Raw genomic sequence first — 15,687 nt, forward strand, 5'->3', positions numbered from 1 at the left:
CTTCTGCCCAAGAAGGATATCTTCTTCCCTCAGATACAGCACGCCTTACTCCCTTGTTCCCTTGGCTTCTGCTCAGTCGTCTCCATCTCCTTCGAGGTGGTGGTCTCATCTCATCACTTTATTCAAAATTTCAACTTCCTTACCCCTTCAGCAATTCCTATCACCCATCCTATTTTACATCTCTCCGTAGTACTTATTGCCATCCGCATGCTATCTATTTTACATACTATTTTAATAGCTGTTTTCTGCACTAGAAGTAGCTCTATAAGAGTAAGGTGTCTTTCCTACCTTGACCATTCTTGCATTCCCTATGCAAAGAAGAAGCTCTGATACAAAGAAAGCATTCAGTACATGTGATGAATGAATAAGTAGAGTCCAACCAGGCAAAGTGGAGAGATAGACTAATAAAGTGGCAAGAATGTTCCAGACAGAAGAAGCTCCATATGCAGAGGTGAGTGTTACGGGTTGAAGTGCCACCTCCCTCACAGCCCGAATTCAGATATTGAAACCCTAATCCAGTTTACCTCATCATGTGACCTTATTTGGAAAATACAGGTGTCATTTGGTTGTTGCAGATGCAACTGGTTAAGTTAGGATAAAGTCATATTGGGGTGGGGGTACCCTACTCCAACATGATGGGTAGCCAAAAAAAAAAAAAAAAAAAAAGACAATTCGGACAAAGACATCCACAAGGAGAACACCATGCAAAACTGAAGGCAGAGCTTGGGTGATGGTTCTATAAGCCAAGGGGATGCCAAAGAGGTCAGAAACAAGGTGAGAGGCACAGATCAGATTCTTCCTCACAGAACTCAGAAGCCATCAACCCACCAACACCTTGGTCTCACCCCAACACCCTGATCTCACCATAACTGTGAGATAGTAATTGTTGTTTAAGCCACCAGCTTGAGGCACACTATTACAGCTGCCTTAGCAAACAAACAAACTATAAAAGCAAACAATCGGGTAACACAATATTCCCGGACTGCAGTCAAGGGTCTTTCCTTTTGATGAATTAACTTAAAAATAAATACAACCTAATGCCAGTTAGGTATCTGGCAAAAGCAGATTTTCAAACAAGGGGAAGCACAAATGACAACATGGGATAGAGAAGCAGTAATTCAAACCACTTCTAGAAAAAGAAATGGAGCTACATGTATTGACAATAGACTAAAAACTGACAGCTTTAAAAATGATAGGTTTATTTTATCAAAAGAAAACCCCAGACTATTCACATAGCTGAAACCTGGGGTGGCGAGTAGGGGCTATCTGACTCAAACTACCTGTTGAGCTCTATTCATGATTTTGGCTTGTACCCATTACAAAAGAATCTTCAAATTTTTTAAAAATCTTCAAACATTTAACTCTAAGGAAATATTCAAGACAGGTAAAAAAAAAAATCATGCCAATCACTATCATTAATATTTTTAAACTTTGCTTCCATTCCCTGTCTACCTTTTCTTTTCTTTTTTACTAAGACTTTAAAACTTCATTTTATTTTTTTAAATGTTTATTTTTGAGAGAAAGTGTGTGGAGGTGAGCACAGGGGAGAGGCAGAGAGAGAGGGAGACAGAGAATCAGAGAATCCCAAGCACAGAGAATCTCTGTGCTGTCAGCACAAGCCCCACACAGGGCTCCAACCATGAAACATGAAATCATGACCTGAGCCGAAATCAAAGAGTCTGACGCTCAACTGACTGGGCCAACCAGGAGCCCTCCCTGTCCACCTTTTTGTTTGTTTAAGTTTACTTATTTATTTTGAGAGAGTCAGAGATAGGGTGAGTGGGGGAGGGGCGGAGAAAGAGAGAGGGGGAGAGAGAGAGAATCCAAAGCAGGCTCCGTGTGGCCAGCTGTGCATAGCCTTACACGGGGCTCGAACTCATGAAACTAGGAGATCATAACCTGAGGTCAAAGCCAAGAGTCAGACACTTAACCGACGGTTAAGCCACGCAGGTGCCCCCCTGTCCAGCTTTTCTAAACATGCTCTAGACAGGACCTGAATACCACAAATTAATTCATATGAATACACAGATAACAAGGCATTTAATTCACTGTTATAAAATGAAAGCCTAAACAGTTTAATTTGATTTTCAACATGAAAATAGATTTCCTCACTTTAAAAATTTTCAACTTGAATAAAGCCTGAATAAACAGAATGTTACTAATTTCCATTTCGAGCCAAGATGGTGTAAAGGGGGCTGGATTTATCCTACTATCCGAAACAACAGCAGGAAAAAAAAAAAAGAACAAAATTTATGAGATGATATGCAATACACTGTACATCAGTCAACAAAAGAAAACCTTTGAGAAAAGGAAAACAAGTGCAGTGAGCCCTTCAATGGCCCCAGCTTACTCCCTCACCAGAGTTTGTAGGGAAGAAATGGAAGCATATTGTTATATTACACATGACTGGCATAATATCACTTGAGGTAGACAATGATAAGTTAAAGGTGAATACCATAAACTATAAAATGACAAAACAATGAGATATAATAAGCCAACAAAAGAGGGACAAAAATACTTAATTACTCCAAAACAGAGCAGGAAAAAAAAAGTAAAAAGGGAACAAAGAACAGATGTGGAAAATAAAAAAAAATAATCCGAAGATAATGCATTTAACTGTATCAAAAACTGTAAGTGATCATTAGTAGCTATTTGAATAATATTACATGTATGTGATTCCCAACTGAAAAGCAGAGATTCAGACTGGACAAAAAAGCAAGATGCAACCATACCCTGCTTACAAAAGGATAAAAAAAGTGTACTTTAAATATAAAAATACACACATAGGTTAAAAGATTGGAAAAGATATACCATCTTTACACAATCAAAAGACAACTGGAAAAGCTACATTAATATCAAACAAAGTACATTTCAGAGCAAAGAATATTATCAGGGATAAGAAGGGTTATTTCAAAACAATACAGGTGTCAATTCAAGAGAATATAACTGTAAACATTTATTTCCCTAATAGAGCTTAAATTCACATACACAAAGCACAAACTGACAGAACTGCAAAGAAAAATAGACAAACGCACAGTTACGCTCAGAGATTTCGATACTCCTCTCTCAATAATTAAGAGAACTAGTACATAGGAATAAAGAAATAAAACTTAAAAAGAGAAAGAAAATCACAGACTAGGAGAAAATATTCACAGAACATATATCTGATAAAATACTTGTATCCAAAATATATTTTTTCAAAAACTTATTAATTTATTTTGAGAGAGAGAGAGAGAGAGAGAGAGAGAGAGAGAGAGAATCCCAAGCAGGCTCCACACCATCAGTGCAGAGCCCGATGCTGGACTCAAACTCCCCGCAAGATCATGACCTGAGCCAAAATCAAGAATCAGACACTCCACTGAATGAGCCAGCCAAGTGCTCCCAAGATATATCTTTAAAATATATAAAAATATATCTCTAAAACTCAATCAGAATACATATAACCCCATATGAAAAAAATAAGAAAAGATTTCAGCATACATACTGCCAAAGAAAATATATGGATAGCAGATACAGGACACTCAAAATCACTGGTCATTAGGGAAATGCAAATTTAAAAACCACAGTGAGACACCACAACTAGCAGAATAGCTAGAACTAAAATAACTGGCCAAAGAAGCGTTGGTAAGGATGTGGAGAACTAGAACTCTCACATACGGCTCCTTGGAATACATAATGATGCAACAACTTTGGAACACCGTGTGACAATTTCTTTATCAAACATATAGCTACCATTTGGCCCACCAACTCCATTTGTAGATATTTATCCAAAGTAAATAAAAGCATATGTCCCCTACATAGACTTGGACATAAATGTTTACAGCAGCTTTATTTGTAACAGCCAAAACAGATCATTACAACCAAAGTGTGGTATATCTATACTGTGGTATATCTACACAATGAAATACTACTCAACAATGAGAAAGGAAAAACCTAATGATATCTTCCACAGCATAGGTGGAACTCAAAATAATTATGCAGAGTAAAAGAAGCCAAAAAATGGATTTGCACTATAATGTTCCATTAATGTAATGTTGTAGGAAAACCAAAACTAATGTAGAGTGATAGAAAGAGGATCAATAGTTGCACTACCCAAAGGTGAGGTACGTGGCAGGGGAGAATTAAAAAGAAAAATAAGGAAATGTGCAGTGTGATAGCTATGTACATGATTTGCATTGTGGGGATGGTTTCACACGTGCATACACATGTTAAATTATATACTTTATGAATAGTGTATGTCTATTTTACTTCAAGTTTAAAATGAAATGATATATATATCAATATATGCATATGACAAGAATATCATAAAGTAATGCGTGGTATACTGAAAGTGAGTAGCATATCACATATCATACAGAACAACTGGGCTGTGTAAAAACAAACAAAAACCCCAAGAAATGAACAAACCTGGCATCTAAGTATCCATCTCTCTAAAAATCCTTTAATCCTATTTATAGCATGCTGTTACTAGTAACTGCAAAATTATTTTCAAATAACACACTGCTTTTATGTCAAGCAAGGCTTCTATAAATCTGCTTCCCTAGAAAGTATAGAATCATATTTATAATAATTATAATAATCATTTTTGCTAAATAATTTGGAATACATATTTTGACAGGTAGGATGAATGTCAATAGCAATTAAAGAACATTTACAAATGAGACAGTCCTGTAAATTCCACGATATAAGTTATAGTACTTTTAAATTCTTCAGAGGCTGTTAAAATGGCCGCCACACTGTAAGAAGCAGAAGCCACGAGGAAATGCAGTATTTTGCGATGAGCTACTTCAGGCAGCTGTTACCTAGAGGCTGGGCTGCAAATACTCTGTCCTCCTAGCGGTCTCTGAATCTTAAGGAGCAGGGCCTATTCTTTTAATTAAAAGACTAATCAATGCTCTACTGATATTTGGCTAATAACCATTTTCCCCATATCCATATTACATTCAAACAGACCACAAAACAGTCTACAAAATTACCAGAAAGTGAAAATATTTCATGTGGCAACTTCTTCAGTGAAAAGGTACTTTTAACATATAATATAGAAATTAAAATATACTTACAGCAGCTACAGGGATAAGAATCTCCACAAATAAACCAGCAAGTGCATGTTTTATATCTTTATCTTTTACTTCTAAGAAATACTGAGCACATTCCTTGAGGGGGAAAGAGGTATATATTAGGTTAACAGAAGAGGAAGGTTTAAGAATTTTTAATACCATACTAACTTTGGAAATACAGTGATTTTACCAAAAAGCTAAAGCCAAAACACTCTCAAATTAAAAAAGAAAGTAAATTCACTCCAGTTGCGATTTAACACTTGGACTAAAGAATTACTAACGATGCCATGAATTTATATATATGTTGTTTCCTTTAGTAAGTCACAAAGAACAAGAATAACCACCGTTTAGGCTAATTCTAGTCACTGCAATGGAGAAGGTGTATCACCTGCATGAACTGAAATGATGCTTCAAAATCTTCTACAGGATACATTTTTACTCGAAAAAACTTCATTCCCATTATTAAGCTGATGATGCTTTGTACCACATGGGGACTTTGTTCCTTCTGCCGCAGTTCTTTCAATTCTGTCACAAACTTCTTCCTCACAGCCTGAAACCTTTAATATACATGAATACATTAAGTGGATAGGAATTCAAAACACTGATCTCCCATGTGATATTCAAGGTTGAAACCAAAAGATACTTTACGGAAACATTATGTCCTTTCTCTACCCTCATCAAAATTACCAGAGAAGCACAGAGGAAAACAAAGTCATCTGTTATTCAGAGTCTGCTGTTCCTTTATTCAAAACTAGAAGTTCCTTAAGAAGATATAATAAGCTGCCTTTATTCCTACAACATTGTCAATACAGCTCCATTATCATTTAATCGTTAATAATCATAATAAAAATCAAATCAAGTAATCTACCCATAAAACATCCCCCCGTAAATCAGATAGCGTCTCTAATTTGTACTCCTTTTTATAAAACTTGTAATTTGAGTTATATGGAAAGCGAATTGGAAACTACAAATGTGTTCAAAGATTAATTTTAGACTACCGTCACTTAAAATTAATTTCTCCTTATACTGGAGAAAAACTCAAGGAGAGGACTGGGGCACATGCGTCTCACACAATGTGAATAAGGTAACGAATCAAACTGCTTTCACACGTAAGCAACCATCCTGGATTCAAATGACCACAACTGCTAAGGCCACTAAGTTTTTTCTCTGTTTGCATCGCAAAAAGATACTTAACAGTTTAATAATCAAAAATACTTAATTTCCTCCCCCTCTATTTATTATGAAACAGCTAAAGAGTTTCCTGTTAATGTTACTTAGGGAAGCCAGTTCTTGAAGAGTTAAAATGAGAAATGAAGCATGTTTTCTAACTCGTCATTGATTAAGAGGGGAAAAAGCAAATTACATATTAACAAAATGTGGGCACATGACAGGATGTATTACTTATCGATTTCCATTTCAGTCTTGGAGAATATAATACCATTTTCCACGAATATATTCTTTTGCACTTTAAAAAGAAAATATAAAACGGAAAAAAACCTTCCCATTGGAAGAACACTTGAACCCAAGGGTTTTTCTCTTTTATTAAATTTCTCATAATTATTAGCCACTGCATTTACAGGAACCAAACATTAACCAGAATTGTACTTGGCTTCTTAGAATTTTTTGATCTGATGATTGCAGGACCAAAGACTTCTTAAATGATACACAAGAAAATCTGAATTGATAATTTTTGACCTTACAAATTTCCCAGTAGCAACAAAGGAAATTCAAACTCTTTCAGAGTCTTCTGACCAACCACAAGATATTGAAGATAAACCTTTTGACTGTTTACTACAATGATGGTTCAAGACAATTAAATGAGTGTAACTCCTAATGAATAACACTTTTATGGAATCTCTTCTACCTATCCAAAATTCTGCTTAGTGTCAAATAAAATGATTGGGAGGAGAACCTTGAGATGCTATCTCAGAAATAAAAGCATTCAACTAGGAAGCTTTAAAAGTCATTATTAGCTCACTAGAGTCCTAAAAAAAGGTTTGAAAAATCAATTCTCATAGAATAGTTAAAAGTACATAAGGTGATGCCTTGACTATTCCTGGTACTTTCTGACTTCCTCAACTCAGACATTTATGGAAAACCCCAAGTAAATGAAAACAAGTTGTAAAATTAATAGATGGATACTACTTTAAAATCCTCTAAGAAATAGAGCAGCTAAGTAATAAAAGGGGGAGATGATTTCAAAGTAACATATGAAAAAAATCAGATCGAACACTGTCATTATCCATTATATTAGTTTCCAATGAAGCATTCCAAAATACAAATCGGAATCAGTGATTTCTAATACTTACTTTGATTGGGCAAGAACCCCTATCACCTCCGCATATAAATCTGCAATAATATGCACATTCCCAGTGTTGGTTCCTGAATATCTAAAACAAGAGAACAAATGTGCTGTTAAATTTTTCTATAAGCTCTCCTTTAAATAAATCTGAAAGTTTCTTATCAGAGTGTTAAAGTTTTTTTCTGAAGAGTCCTCTCTCGAATAACAAAAACCACACAAATTTTCTTCTGTCTCTGGGTTTGACTCTGTCATGAAATTTAACTTTCTAATGGTTATAAATCCAAACAATAGTTTTAAGAATTATTCTAATAAAATCTTTCTAATCGGGGTGGCTGGCTGGCTCAGTTGGTAGAGCACATGACTCTTGATCTCAGGGTCATGAATTCAAGCCCCTTATTGGGCATGGAGCCTACTTAAAAAGCTTTTTCTTCCCTGATCATGCTGTCTCTCTCTGTCTCTCTCAAAAATAAATAAAAACATAAAAATAAATAAATAAATCTTGGGGGGTGGGTGGGAAGGGGCCACCTGGGTGGCTCAGTCGGTTAAGTGTCCGACTTTGGCCCAGGTCATGATCTCACAGTTCGTGGGTTCGAGCCCTGCATCGGGCTCAGTGCTGACAGCTAGCTCAGAGCCTGGAGACTGTCTTTGGATTCTGTGTCTCCCTCTCTCTCTGACCCTCCCCTGATCACGCTGTCTCTCTCTCTCTCTCTCTCAAAAATAAATAAAAACATAAAAATAAAAATAAATAAATAAATCTTGAAAAAGCTTTCTTATAAGCATTTTGTGTGGATTCAAAAAAAAAAGAAAGATAAATGCTTTGAACTCTAAAAACAAATGATCAGTTAGAGTTCAGATTATAATTCAACAGTCTAAACCTAGACTACAGAGAAAAGCAATACTCCCAAGTTAGTATTTTACTTACCCTTCCTTATGTTTAAAGTGCTTAAAAGCTAAGTTTAGAACTTCATGAACTAAAGGATCGGGGACAGGATGAACAGGAATCTAGAATTAAAAAAAAAATCATCAAATCAGCAAGAGCTAAGTAGATTATAAATCTTTGAGGAGTGTTCTCCACATTTCAACCAATTAAATCAATAACAGTTTTCATTTCCATGCTATGATGTATTACTAATTTGTCAATCTTCCCTTTTACTAAGGATTCTCGTATTTTCTCTGAGAATTTAGTTACTCGTCTAATTTAATAAGCTCTAAATTTAAGAATATTGGCTTTATAATCACAAATCCTTGAATCATGGCCCATAAAGGGGAAAAAGGAGTCGTTATTGCTGATGTTACTGTCATTGTCAGGAAATTAAGGCACGCACGCGTATCTCTCAGCAACACCTATGGGAAAGAGACCTCTGGCTGAGCTTACCACACACTTCATACAGTCTGATTTTCTATCATAAAAGGTAGCCAAAATGATACTGCCTTCTCCAGCAATTTAAAACTATTCATGGCCTTATTAGCATTAGAAAATTGTCATTTAAATATCTTTGTTTTGGTTAGTTCTTTAAAAGCTATATGCTACTTCCTCATATGTAAAACAAATCAAAATATATAAACTAGAAAGTAAAACTCCTGCCCCTTCTCCCATATATAATCACCATTTAATGGCGTGACACACAGCCTTCCAGATTTTTCCTACCCACACCCACACACGTTATTTTTCTTAATAGGATGATGCATCTTTTCATGGCAGTACTTAGAACATTCTTTTCAATGGCCACAAAATACTCAGTATGTAATGTATTTAATGAGCTTCCTATTGCTGACCATTTCATTCTAGATTTTCAATAATCAATATACATAATGTTACAAACATCTTAGGCATTTAACATTATATACTTGTACAGTTCCATGGGAAAGAGTCCAAAAGAAGGAACTGATAGATTAAGGATTACAGTGGCTCCTGGGTGGCTCAGTTGGTCAACTGTCCTACTTTGGCTCAGGTCATGAACTCGCGGTTCGTGGGTTTGAGCCCTGTGTCAGGCTCTGTGCTGACAGCTAGCTCAGAGTCTGGAACCTGCTTCGGATTCTTTGTCTCCCTCTCTCTCTGCTCCTCCTCTACTTACACTTTGCCTCTCTCTCTCAAAAATAAAGAATAAAAAAAATTTTTTAAGAAGATTATATAAGTCACCTCCTATATACATTCAAGTTCTATATATGTGTGTATATCTGCTTTTGAGCTCAGTATTCTATTGATTTTTATGTCAGTACCAAAATCATACGGTCTTCATTATCAAACCTTATGAATAAATTCTGATGTCTGGTACTGAAAGCCTCCCTTCTTCTTTTTCAGAGAGCCCTTAGCCACCTTTGCCCTATTGTTCTTCCGTATTCAATCTAGAGCCACCCAAGTGACACAAAAACTGTTAGGATTTTTATTGGAGTTGCAATCAATCTATAGATCGATTTGGGGTTAACTGTATTCTTCTTCACTGACATAGAGTATCTTTTTACTTCTTTAAAGGCTTTTGGCAAGGCTTTATAAGGTTCTGCTTTTGCCCTTTGTTGTACTCATTCCTAAGATGATAAACCTAAGAAGAGATGCTTGATTAGTAACAAGGAGAATGAAAATACACAAAGTATCATATTACACCTACTCAGTGGGGGAAAGTCTGACAATACCAAATAGCACAGATAATGAAAATGAATCAGGTTTCACAGGCAGTGCTGGTGTAAGTTTATACCAGTTTTTTACAAAGCCTACAGTCTAGGGAAGCGGAACTCTGGCTCGAGAATTATTTTCAGCTGAAGGCAACGGAGAACCAGCAGGTGCAGGAAAAGCTCTACTCCCCCCCTTTCTGCCTACAAGCAGCCTCCCCTCCCCTTTCCCGTAGCAAGAAAAGAAGAACAAACGCCACCACGAGAGACAAAGAGTTGATAATGAAGTAGGTCTGCACGAACAAACACACGTTTTCTAGAAGCCCAAACACTTCTCCTTTGTCTTGTTATTTCAACACGTACTGCTCTTCGTTAAGGGTTAGGGCTTAACCACTCTATGTGTCTTTAACTTCTTCTCTGAAGCCTCCATAGGCATGTGTAATAAACCTTTTCTCCTGCTGATCTGACATTTGTCAATTTAATTTGCAGGGCCCCAGGAGTGAACCTATGGAGGTGGAGCTCCAACACACTAGCAATTACACACCTAGGAAAATAATAACGTATGGCTACACACGTCATGGATTAATCCTAACAACACGCTGTTGAGTGAAAAAGTTAAGTCCCGGAGGACAATACACAGTATTATACATTTTTTTAGGAAGTTCGAAAGCAAAACAACCCCCTAATTATTCAAGCATATAGGAAAGCATTTTTTAACGAGAATAATTACCATAAAAATCATAATGGTAAGAGGGTAGCCAGGCATTATGTGGGAGAGACTCATAGAATGAGACTTAAATGATAGGCACTGGTGGAGCTCAGAGGTAACATTATAGTGTAAGCAAACACACAGATCAATGATTAACAGTGGGTCTTGAACCTGGACCATGATTTATCACATTCTATGGCCCCGAAGTCCAATTAAAACAAGACAAAACACACAGGAATTCCACATTTCCTCGAATGTTTTAACAACATACATTATAGGACACTTTGTCGATAGAATAAAATGGTAACAGGGATTTTAGTATTACCAAGAAAGCCACAAACTAGACTAGGGAAAAGAACAGCAGAGAACTCTAATTACTCAGAGATGGTGAGAATGTTTCTTGAGGGGTTGATAAAGGAGAGATTTTTATTTAAAATACAGATAATTTATCTTTTACAAAGGCAAACAAAGAGTCTATGAGGAGGGAGCTGAATTTGATCCAGAATAAGGATCAGGAGCTAGTTCAAACCTAGTAAATAGGTGAGAAACATCAGAAATAGTAACCACAATTACACTGTAAAGAGGGACAAGAAACACATGAAATCCAGTTAAGTATTCACTGATGTGTACTCAGCTCAATAAGAAAGGTGACTAAACTCGCACAATGTGGAGAATACTAGCACTACTTTCATTTATTGTTTGTTTGTTTGTTTGTTTGTTTGTTTGTGAGAGAGAGAGAGAATGCACATGAGTAGGGGAGAGGGGCAGATGGTTAGAGAGAGAACCTTAAACAGGCTCCCAATGCAGGGCTTGATCTCATGACCCTGATATCATCGCCTGAGCTGAAATCAGAAGTCGGATGCTCAAGCCACTGAGCAACCTGGGTGCCCCAAGCATCACTTTTAAAATACTGTGCCAGCAGAGGGAGGCAGGTAGCTGTCACAGCTTTGAAAGGCCTATGGTGAACTATTACTCCACGACGAAAGGCTACAGCTCTATCCTGGCTAAGGGGATTGCTATCTGTTGTCGATAAGAGGAGAATCAGACAGGGCATTCATCAGAGTCCCCGAGAATTGGGACTGTCCTTAAGGCCTGAGCCTGGAAGACAATTTGAAGAAAATGTGCTCCATCACAAAATCAAACAGGGATTAAGTGAGGAAGCAGCTGTAATCCAAACCCGACCTTTCTTAGTTCTCAATGAACCTTTTAAAAATAGCAGCCTGCTGATACAGGAAAGAAGTTTATTCATCTGTTGGTAGAAGCTGAGATTTGAACATCCCATGTTAACTGCACAGAAACTGAACTTATTCTACACAGTAAGGTTCAAGAATTCAAGAGTCTACAAGAATACTCTTAACCTTTGTCCCACAGTGGAAGACTAAATTTTAAGCCCAGAATTTCTTTAGCAATTAGAGATACTTAAGTAGGAACTTTATGAACATATAATTGTAAGAAGCTTTTGACTCTTTTGTAGGCAAACACATCATTGTGAAAGTGTAACAATCATGTCTCATTGATAAAGAAACTTCAGAATATTGGCTCATCAATTAAGTAGAGGCATGACCATTTTTTATTTGGTACTCTGAATACCTCCTTTTAGGACATCACTATTATCTCATATTAAGAAGAAACTCAAAATAGTACCCCCAAGTGCTCCATGCACCCACACCAAGCTGATGAATTTACTGTACACAAACTATACATAATCAAACCCTTATACAAAAAAACAAAACATTTTCTTCATTAAAAATATGGAAAGAGAAATGATTATAGAAAGACCATGGATTTTGGTTTGGTTGAATCAAACCAAGGCTTCTCTTTTTACTGGTTATGGAACCAAGAGGAAGTTTCTACTTCCCCACCTATAAAATGTACGCAAAAGATTGGAACCCTATAATCACTAGCCCAGAGAGAACAATCGAGTATATTACCATTGGAGATTGATTCTCATCCTCTCACCTTTTCCTCTATCTCTAAAAGGGACCAGGTCAGAATTGTTACCTTCTGAGAATGTAGGGTAGATGAAGGGACTAGAATATAAGGATGGAGATACTGAGGCAAAGCCTGGGAAGGAAAAATGGCAGGAAATGAGGGCCCATTTGAGAAGCAGGGAGGCAGATATATTCTCCCAGCCTGATCTTCCTTCAGTTGGGCCCATAAATAGGTCCTAAGGTAATGAAAACATGACTATAATCAATGCGCCTGTCCCATACATCCCAGACAGCCATGTGGTTACCCACTGAGAGTTAAAATGGTGCAGACATCTACTGCCACGTGATGCCAAACTCTAGATCAGGAATAGGCTATCCTTGGATCAGTTGGCCTGACTTCTGGAAATTATTCCACAATTCATGGTGCTAGACACATAGGCTGGCCCCAGACATTTCACTGACCTTGCAATAATGCAACATTGCCTTTTCTGTGATCTAATTTTTTATATTCCACTTACTGTGCTGTGTTGTGGTTTTGCCATATTGATTTCCTCACAGGGATATTTTGATATGAAATACTAGTTAACTTAAACCTATGAATTCTCCTAAGCAGTCTTATTTGGTCTAGCTCTGCCTGAAGTCTAACAATGACAGCTAGGGACACTACTTAGCCACACTGTGTACTCTCTTACTTACTACCCCACTGTCGCCACCATCAACACTGTTTATATGTCTGCATGGCAGGTATTAATTAAGCATTTTTATAAATATTATTTTTAACACTTAGTCTTACAAGGTAGATATTTGCCCCTTATTTCACAGATGAGGGAACTGAAGTTCAGAAGTTGGTGTGTACCTCTCTAGAATACACTGTGTGCCTAGTTTCTGATATATGAAAATGCATTTCATAAAGGAAACACATAAGGAAAGAAAAACTTCCAATTTTATCATATTATAGCCAGAAAAAAAACCAACAACACAGAAACAGAAAGAAAAAATAGATCTTTAATTTTTGGAAGAAAAAAAGCACAACCTCTAAACATTTTAAGAATGAACATGATCAGGAAGCACATTTTTAAAATCCCTACTTCAGCTCTTATTTTCAATAACAATAACAGTAATAACAAAAATACTCCCAAAATGAACTTTAAAAAAAAAAAAAAGGTGACAAGGGTCGGGGGAAGAATCCTGCTTCAGTTTATAGAGAAAAAGCTCTCCTTTCATGGGATAATATTCCCACATACAGTATCCAGACTTTTTCAGATCTTGGCATTTCTGTGATTTTAGAAGCCGCTCTAACTTAACCTCAACATTCAAGAAGGATATGCCCAAGTAGGCTCTAAAGAATACCCAAGGGCACCTGACTGGCTCAGTCAGAGGAGAATGCAACTCTTGATCTTGGGGTCATAAGTTCAAGCCCCCATTGCTTTAGATATTAAATAAATAAAAATTTTTAAAAAAATAAAGAATAGCCACATTTTATTCCAAGGCTATTCCCACCACCACCTCCCAAACTTTAATGCTTTTATCACATCTTGAAAGTGAAAAACAACAAAATCAGGTTAAGATTTAGATACTGGGGAGTCAACGAAGTTCATTCATTCCCTAAATGGTCAGCCCTCAATGCAAAGGGGGGAAGGAATACATTCAGTGTGAAAAAACCCCACAAATAACCACAGAACCTTCAGGAATACTCATCCACGTCCAAGATGCTAATGTTACATCTGAAAAGTACTCCATCTTCTGATATTTCACAACAGCACTAATAAAACTAAGCCAAGAGTTGCCAGTGGCCACAATCCAAATTTCCCAATCTTATTTGTTTCAATGAGTACATGTCTGACTAAAGTTTAAATGAAAAGAAAACTACTTCACACTTTCTAAACGTTTCTGTTGTTGTTTAAACGTGCTTTTATCGTGGATTTGAAAGCCTTTGGTACTCACGCTAAAATCTGCAGTTGGCCATGACCCCCAAATTACGTTTGATTTTCTTGAAAAAAATCAAACCAGTCCTCTATCATCCTGAATTCATTCTGTTCTCACAGTGAATCATACCAATGTCATCTCATTTATACTAACTCAATTCTTTGTCTAACATGTTATGATTAAAACTTTAATTTTTCAAGATGCTGCCCATTTCACCTAATTCTGTATCACTGATTTTACCAAGAAGAATATTTTTATTATTCACAGGAGAAAAAACTTGGGAGTAACAAGGTGAACAAGCTGGATAATCATCAGCGAGTCACCAAATTAAGACTACTTCTTAATCTGCAAAATGAAAATAAGAGATATTTATTGGTCACTTTCCATGTCCCAGGCATTACTGTATTTAACACTCATGCTTCTCAAAAATGATTCTATTATCCTCCCTCTTTTACAGAGGAGGAAAGAGTTAGTGGCTAATAACTTGCCCAAGTTACACAGCAAGGAAATGACAGAGCTGGGATGAAAACACTTGCCTTGGAGGTTTCCCAGTTTATTACAATGACCAGCTGATACAAGGATATTGAGCCTTTTACGCATCATGAAGACATGACCAATTATTCAAGAAACAAAAACTTGTAATATATGAGGTCAAGGACTAACCCCGTAAGTAATATCTATTCTTCCTCAAGACTGGCCCAACCACGTCTTCTCCTGGGACCATCCACCTCATCATATAAAACAGAGTCACGTTTTAATATGTGTCTACTATGTGGGGCAAAAGTAAAAGTCCTATTAAATTCAAGATATACTGCATTGATTAGCCTCTGAATCTATTAAACCCTACATCACTTTGACATGGTAGAAAATTGGGTTAGTCTGTCATGATATTTCAGAAAGTTCTATTGATTTTTACTTCATTTTCTTGGGTTTTATTAGTTTTGAAGAAGCTAAAAAGATCTGCCTTTTATTCGGGGGAAAAAAAGACCTATGTAAGATTTTTTTCATAAATAAAGTATGGCTGTGTTCTTTGTAATAGATTTTATTCTTTCCTGGGTGCGACTGAATGAAAGTTTGAGGAAACTGGTAAGAGAGAGAAAAGAGCCGGTGGAAAGGCTACTACTATGGGTTGGAACAATATGGTGATGGAACCAG

General features: G+C 36.6%; 1 protein-coding gene across 3 annotated transcripts in view; it reads right to left on the reverse strand.

The window, feature by feature from the left end:
- Positions 1-15,687, reverse strand: part of FRYL (FRY like transcription coactivator) — a 262,440-nt gene that overhangs the window by 110,733 nt on the left and 136,020 nt on the right. For all 3 annotated transcript variants that reach the window (XM_039241070.1, XM_039241072.1, XM_039241069.1), the window contains exons 8-11: positions 8,282-8,361; positions 7,367-7,447; positions 5,446-5,614; positions 5,061-5,153 (exon numbers count right to left, since the gene is read on the reverse strand). In XM_039241070.1, coding sequence (XP_039097001.1) covers positions 5,061-5,153; positions 5,446-5,614; positions 7,367-7,447; positions 8,282-8,361 — 423 coding nt within the window. The remainder of the gene's footprint in view (positions 1-5,060; positions 5,154-5,445; positions 5,615-7,366; positions 7,448-8,281; positions 8,362-15,687) is intronic.

This window comes from Hyaena hyaena, unplaced genomic scaffold, assembly GCF_003009895.1.
Source record: "Hyaena hyaena isolate Hyena2069 unplaced genomic scaffold, ASM300989v1 scaffold_187, whole genome shotgun sequence".
Taxonomy (NCBI): Eukaryota; Metazoa; Chordata; class Mammalia; order Carnivora; family Hyaenidae; genus Hyaena; species Hyaena hyaena.